The 7,886-nt window shown below is 33.7% G+C and overlaps 1 protein-coding gene and 1 pseudogene across 1 annotated transcript; one reads left to right on the top strand and one right to left on the bottom strand.

The window, feature by feature from the left end:
• The first annotated feature begins 248 nt into the window (after positions 1-248).
• On the top strand, positions 249-4,150 carry LOC120146066 (annotated as a pseudogene).
• A 1,020-nt stretch (positions 4,151-5,170) lies between these two features.
• Positions 5,171-5,922, bottom strand: LOC120145984. The gene is made up of 2 exons (XM_039159664.1): positions 5,700-5,922; positions 5,171-5,350 (listed from the first exon to the last, which is right to left on the bottom strand). The coding sequence occupies exons 1-2, from the start codon at positions 5,845-5,847 to the stop codon at positions 5,226-5,228; spliced, it is 273 nt and encodes a 90-aa protein (XP_039015595.1). The 5' UTR covers positions 5,848-5,922; the 3' UTR covers positions 5,171-5,225.
• Positions 5,923-7,886: the final 1,964 nt, after the last annotated feature.

Genomic DNA, 7,886 nt, shown 5'->3' with positions numbered 1-7,886 from the left:
CTTTGATTAATATAATTTGAGCACTCTTTTCCCCTTACTAGGTTTAGAAGGGTTTCTAATGAGGCACATGAGTTTCATTCAAAAAAATTTATATGAATGCTTGCATTAGTTTACTTTGTTTAGTTGGATCTGAGAAAGATTATAACTTCTATGTTTGTAACCCAATTTTGGGCGAATTCAACACAATTCAACCACCTTATAAGGATAGACAAAGAGGCAGCTTTTGGGGGCTTGGTTATTCAACTATGATGGATCAATACAAAGTTTTGCAGAGCTATTATCCGGTAGTTGAATCGAATAATCGATATGTAACCGCTGAGATTTACACCATTGGAACTGGTTCATGGAGGAGCATTGGAAATGCACCAATTGATACTGTTGCTTTGCTATTCAATGCTTTCTTGAATGATGCTCTTCATTGGTTTCCTTGTACTTCTAATGGCAGTGAACTCATTCATACTTTCGACTTCAATTCTGAGAGGTTTGGGATACTCCCGCCACCCGATCATTGAAGTTAACAAATTATTTATGGCTTGGTGTTCTATAAGGGTATCTGTTTATTATTTACTTCACGAATTCGAAACGGTTCGATATTTGGGTTATGAAGGAGTATGGTGTGAAGGAGACATGAACCAAACAGTTTGTTGTTGAGAATTTGTATCCAAAGCAAGGCAGCTGGGATTTCTATGAACCAATGGTTGTTTTGGACAATGGAGAGATTTTGATGTTGTACTAACCTAAGTCGTGAAGATCAATTAGATATAAATCTCTCGTTTATGTATAACTTGATGGTATCTGGTGCAAGAAAGACTGAACTGTTCATGGGGTACAAATATAAAGCTGGAAAAGAAGGTTACTGTGAGGGACTAGGCACAATAGAGATGGCCCCTCACGAAGCTTTGCACACATGGGTGGGGAGCAGCTTAAACCCTGGAAGGGAAGATATGGGTGTGTTTTACTCTGCTGCAAGTAAGGGTGTTCAAATTCAATCCGATCAAAAAAATAATCGAAAATCGATTCAAAAAACCGATAACCGAAAAAACTTGAAACTGATTTAGTATGTTTAGTTTTTTTTCTAAAAAACGATCGGTTCGGTTTTGATTTAAAAATCCGGAACATATTCAAATCAAACCAAACCGATAGTTGCTATCCCTGTAGAACGACACCGTTTCAAATTCCTGACCAAAAACTGAAACCTAGCCCATATTTCCCAATTTACTCCGTCTCTTCTCATCCTCCTCGAGCACAGCTCCTCACTCACAACCCAAATTTTCTTGAGAAATGAGAGGAGAATAGCTCAAGACACTTTTTTTTCATCTGGGGTTTCTGGCATAATCCTTCAGACGAAATGCTTCTTAGAAGATAGTACGCCTACCTGCTTACTGTTCTTATCTCGAAGGGAAATCGTGCAAGGTATTATTTCTTTGTTTCTTACCCTAAAGCTTGCTCTGATTTTTGGGGTTCTATTTGTTTATTTGTTTTGAGATAAGCATGAAAAACCATATGAAAGCCTACACTGTCATCTTCATAATTGAACGAATGGCAGCAGGAAATTTCCAGATCCATGTTAGTATTTCATTCACTCATGGGATTTTGCTCTAAATTTATAAAATCTGTTTTTCTGCATGCTCCTGCAATATTTTTTTCTGGCAGCAGACGTTGAGGATTTATGGTTTTTTTATTGATCCCCATGTTGGACATGTAATCTTTACCTCTTCCGTTCTGGAACACCATGGTCAAGGTCAAGTATCTTTTAAGCGTACCTTAGGATTTAAGGTGGAAATGTAGCCTCTGCCTGAATAGTAATGTTGAGTTGTGGATTAACTGATTAAGCCAACATTAACATAGTAATATTGTAAGTGATGATTTTGAAAATTATATTAGTGTATTGAATGTTGAAACCCCCTACCTGATTCGGCTATGCCCAAATTTGTGCTAGCTAATAAGTGATGATTAATGTTGATCTTTCTTTTATAGCCGCCTGGAAATGCAATGCGCAATGCATAAAATTCACCTCCTCTATAGGCCATTTTTGTCTCTGTTTCCAACATTTTTATCTAGTCTACACATGTACTATGTTACAAAGTAATAAATATAGACCTCTGTTTCTGTTCAACCCATCATAAAAATAATCCACACAACAAGAGGAAAGGAGGGACAACTAGATAGCAATTTGCTTGGGAGAGAGGTTCCATTCCATTTCAGTGTTAATTCCATAATGAAGTAGTGTAATTAGTAACCAAGTCTATAACACACTTAAAGATCAATAATAAACCCATTAGATTTAATATAATAATACTATACCAAACTAAACTACATCATTGAAATGGTTGACGGTGGAACAGCTGCAAGGCAATGTCCACTTTTTCATTCAGGCCCAGCAGAATCACATTGCTTTTTGTTCGGTACATTATCAAAGGAACACCAAACTGAAAAAAAAACTAGGATTAGGATGAAGTATTGGGTTATAGACTTTTTGTTCTGGAATGCTTTGAATTTGAGCAATTGCACAACTTTTAGTAGTGTATTTGGGGTTTAGAATTTGAACAATATGCTGGTTTACTTTTACTCAGAGCAGTTCTAGGCCTGAATGGAACTCTGTTAAGTTTGCTTCTATTTCTTCGAACAATGTTTTCTGAATCAAATGTAAATAAGTTTTTTCTAAAAGATATTTCTGATTAAATTTCTTGCACATCTTTCTTCCCTTGGATATGTGCCATTTGAGATTTGAGGATGTGACATGTTTTGGCATTATGAACTAACAGCTTGGACATAACTTGGTACCATTTATTGAAATTAGTTCAAACTGTAATTGAAGAACTGGTCTAAAAAAGAACAGTGCTAAAACAACGAAGGGCTTCCTAAATATCAAGTTTATCCTTCCCCTTTAAGCTATGTATATCCTGATAATTTATTAATTACATGTAAAAAAAAAACTGTTAAATGAACTGTAATCTAATGAATGGAATTTATTATTGGTTAAAAAAAGAAGAGAAGTAAAAAAGAGAGTTGAAGGTCTCTACTTAGCATTCTATTGTTAATTCTTGTATTCTCCTTGCTACTCTTTATCAAGCAATGTAAGATCTTGCCAATGGTAATTTTATTCTTCCGAACATTTTGTGTGTTTTTGTGCAATTCATCTTGCTGAATGTGGTATTTGTTTTCTGCAGTGAGTTTCACCTCATTCATGAGTTATGCTTATATGTACTATCAGCTTCTCAGAGAACAGAGCTTATACAAGCTACGCTATCTACTTTTAAAGCTTGGATTCAAAAAAAATGTGCTGGCAGTGTGGTTGCTTTGAATTATTTTGAAAAATTAAAATCCAAACCGAATCAAGCTGCACTTAATTGGATCATATCGAATTGGATTTTTTTTAGAAACATTCAAACCGATCCAAACCACAAACATTTATACTTTCGGATCGGATGAATTTTTAACCAAAAACCGATCCAAACCGACCGCGAACACCTAGCTGTAAGGGACCCTATTTTCTTCGCGCACCATTCTAACATAGATCGGCTTTGGGAAGTTTGGAGGGAAGATAATAAACATCGATTGGACATCACTGATCCAGATTGGCTAGAGTCTTTCTTATTTTTATATGATGAGAATTTGAAGCTCGTGAGGGTTAAAGTTGGTGATGTTCTGGATACAATCAAACTGGGTTATTCTTATGAACAGGTCCCCCGTCCATGGTTGAATAAGCGTCCCAACCCTTGCATTCCACCAAAACTAGCTCGTCAAATGTTGAAAACAAAAGAGAAGAACAAATTAGAAATGTTAAGCACCACGGTCGAGCTCTAGACGGTAGCTTGACGGTAAAGGTTAGAAACCATTGGAGGAAGAGGGAGAAAGGAGGAAAAGGTCATATTTGTGCATGGAATTGAAGTGAAAGGAGACACATATGTTAAGTTTAATGTGTATGTAAACTTGATCGATCAGTCCAAAATCAGCCCAAAGTTCAGGGGATTTGCGGGGACCTTCATTCATATTCCGGGGCGCTGCCGGCAAGATTGACCTCAAGCTTGGAGTATCGGAACTGCTGGAAGATTTGGAAGCCGATGAAGATGAAAGCATCTGGGTAACATTGTTACCCAGAACATCAAATTGCAGCAACGTAACTGTTTGAGGGGTTCGGATGGACTAAATCAAATAATTTATATGTCTTAATTATGTTTTGTTTTTTGTTTTACCTCCTAACGTAATTTTTTCTATTCACAAACGTCAGGATTCGATATGTGTAAGATTATCGAACCCAACAGGGGTATTACAAAATGTAATAGTTTCTCCTTAATAATTCTTCAACATATGAAAGGTTCTTTTGTTAAGGTGAAGAAACGTTACAAACTAACAAAACTACATGTAATAGAGAAGTAATGAAAAAATGCAACGTGTGTAAGAGAAGTTATAAAGATAATGCAACCATGTGGAATTCCCGTTGTCAACATTAAGTACTTCAAAGGATTTCTTAACAATGTTAAATTTGAGCTTTAGAATTTTGTAGTTCACTTTTTTTTTTTCTTTTTTGAAACATTTTATCTTTTAAGGTTTTAATTTTTGTTCAAAACAAGCTCTGCTGTATAAAATTATAAATTAACTAATAATGATCAATTCATATTATTAATGTGATATTTTTATATTTATTTAACTGTTGACATAACGTATGCTATATTATTATTTTTTACGATGTGATATATACATCAAATATAGATTAATCGTTAGTCGATTAATGGTTTTTAGAATCTATTTGATAAAAAATTGAATCACTAGAGATAAAATACTCAGTATATATATATATTGAACAAAGTGACCATTTTTATACAAACATTAGCAGATACTTTTATCATTATGCCCTCTAAAATCAGGACATTCTAATGGTGGTCCAAAAGAATCTTATTAATCTTTTTTAAGTTTTTAATTCATCTAATATAAAAGCATGATTCTCAAATATGAGAATTGTACTCGAAGATTAGTTGCATTTCCTTCTCGCAATCAAAGTTAATATTAATTAAGGTGTGTTTAATTCACAAAATGTAAGATAATTCCCATGTATCGAAAGCAAAACTGTAATAATCCAACATCACAACTCTTGCACTTTCCTCTAAAATATCAATCTAAAACAGAAATTCCTAACAACATGAACTAAATCAAACTAAAGTTATTAAAAATTATCAGATGAAGTCCATGAGAAAGAAAACAAGGAATCAAAAGGGAAAATCCCATCACAAAACACTAAATTTCAATCTCCTTGAAGCTTGCTTACCACGATTCCCATGGACTCCAGAGTCAGATTCATCACTATACCACCCCACAGATTTCTGAGCCTCCAGCACAATCTGTGAAATACCTGAAAAAAATAGAAATAACAATATCAGTGATCTAATGCAGGGATTAAATCATTATTTAAAACAAAATGAATATTTTTAAAGAAAAAATGGGTTTTCTCGCAGATCAGAAATATATAGAAAGAATCATGAAATCAGATACGGAAGAAAGCGTTGGAGAAAGAAGGGGATTATAGAACTTAATTTTGCCTTCTTAAACAGTAATCAAATGCATGAACTCAATCGTTCTTCAAAACAAAAATAAGAAATTTAAATAAAAAAAAATGCTATTTTACAGATCAGAATTTTAAAAAGCCAACGAAAGGATAGAGAAAGAAGGGGATTCAAAAACTGTTTTTAGTTTCATTTTGCCTTCTTGAACGGTTTGTTTGTTGTGGCGGATGTCGTGGACGGTGGCGGAGATCTTCCAGTAAAGCGGACGGCCGACGTAAAAGAGTGCCAAGAGGAGGAGAGCCACCATCACTATATGGAACGCAAGCCTTGGTGTTGATGAAGCCATTGATTAGATCGATGCTTTTGCTTTCATTTGGCGGAGAATTTGATGATTTATTCTTGGGAAACTGAAGAAATTAGGATTGAAGTGTCCGAAAAATCAACAAAATAAAAATAAAAAACAATTAGAGGGAGTTAATCCAGTGATGCAGGAGATTATGCCACGTTAGCTTTGAAATACCCCCAAAATTTGAAAAGCTTGTAATAAAACTCAAATAATCCGAAGATATCCTTGTACTTCTTTTTTTATTTAAAAAGGGTATTTGAGTTTTTACATTTTTCAAAGATTAAGGTAGTTTCGGATTATTTTATTTTTAATGTGGTCTTAAATTAAAAAAAATATTTAATATGGTTTATTGACCAATGAATTTGTCATTGACTTACGGTATTAACGTAATATTTTATAATATTAAAGCGATATTATATGATACTGGCGTGATCATCTACGGTGATTAATGACATAATACACGACTAAATTTATTTATTTTATTGAGTTTGAAAACTAAACCGTTGACTATATTGTACGTATAAATATGTTAGTGGGGGTGCATTGCAGTTTTGGAAACTAAAATCTGGACGGCTAAGGCATTTTAGGTTAGGGTGATTGGTTGGATATGTCTCTTGGATTATTTATTTATTGGACTAAATTTATTTAAATTTTAAAAATTTAATTTTATTGAATTTTTAGATAATTTAAAAATAAATTTAACGATTCGTATCTAATCCAATTATCTAATTTTTTCTCTGATATCTATATGAACTATCTGAAAATAAAAAAAAGAGTCTAATTTTATTACCCTAGGCCTCTAGCAAATGGGAGTGAATCCTCCAACATGGATCCTATAACATAGACGAATAACCTTTTTTTAACTCTTCGTTGACTTTTACAGTCATATAATTTCAAAAATATAAGGGGCGTTCCGAGAATCGGACTTGGGTCCTCCCACCCAAAGCGAGAATCATACCACTAGCTCAAACACCCTATTGATTTTATTTTTTAATGGAAAATATATAACATTTTATTTTGATATGCACTTGAACATCTAAGAAATCAAGGACAGTTCAGGTTATAAGTTAAATTTTACTATAAAAGAAACACCAAGTCACGATCAAGGAATCAGTGTGGACGGTAAAAGCAATAAAGAAATCCATCTTGCATTCATATCCTGAAAAAGAAACAAACTGGTTAAAGTACAACTTCCACAAGCTGGTTCATTGCTCATTGGACCTAATGGTTTGTCAACAAAATGCACCTCGTAGGTTGAAAGTGCACGAATACTATCCGAGACATTAGGCACCATAGCAAAAGTAGTACTATATTACAGATTTAAAACTGCATGTAACGTACGTATATAGACTAAGAAGACAAATAATATATGCGTACATGACATACAGTTTTAAATATCAGTTTCATTTATCCTTTTAAGTTTAGTACCATCTGGTTCTGCCTTTGATTTTTGTTCTAAATATTTAGACATAAAAATTCTGATGAAGAGAGTAGAACTTTGGTTTATATATGCTCTGATCGAAAATGCTAGCAAGTTGATAAGTTTAATACTGATAAGACGATTAAGTTACTTGATCTTCGCAATATCAGTACTGCAGTCCACATCTTAATTTGATAGCCACTAGTAACATACTCTGATTACTTTTGTGGATTCATGAAATATTCCTATTTTTCTACGATGTCTTGAGAACTCATTGAGTGGCCTCAACCTCAATGAATAAAAGGGAGTGTTGTTCTCCTTACGATCCTGGATTCGAGCAGCTGCGTTTGCAGAGTGTGTGAATATTCTCAATAGTTAAGAAAGATTATCAACAAATACTACCTTATAATCACCCGATACTATTAAAAAAGTACTAGATTTTTTGGGTCATTACACATTATATGTGTTTGTATTGTTCCATTGTAAAATGGTTATGTATATGTATTATATGTGTGTGTGTTTATGCTAAATCTATGTGCAGTATTGTTGATAGTGTGCTTATTGAATTATGGTTGGTTGGTTGTGAGTAGATAGTTAAATGTGTATACCTAAAGATGGT

Source organism: Hibiscus syriacus, unplaced genomic scaffold (genome assembly GCF_006381635.1).
Source record: "Hibiscus syriacus cultivar Baekdansim isolate YM2019G1 unplaced genomic scaffold, ASM638163v2 tig00110895_pilon, whole genome shotgun sequence".
Classification (NCBI taxonomy): domain Eukaryota; kingdom Viridiplantae; phylum Streptophyta; class Magnoliopsida; order Malvales; family Malvaceae; genus Hibiscus; species Hibiscus syriacus.
Note: the sequence above shows the minus strand (reverse complement) of the source record. Positions and strands in the feature narration are given on the sequence as shown.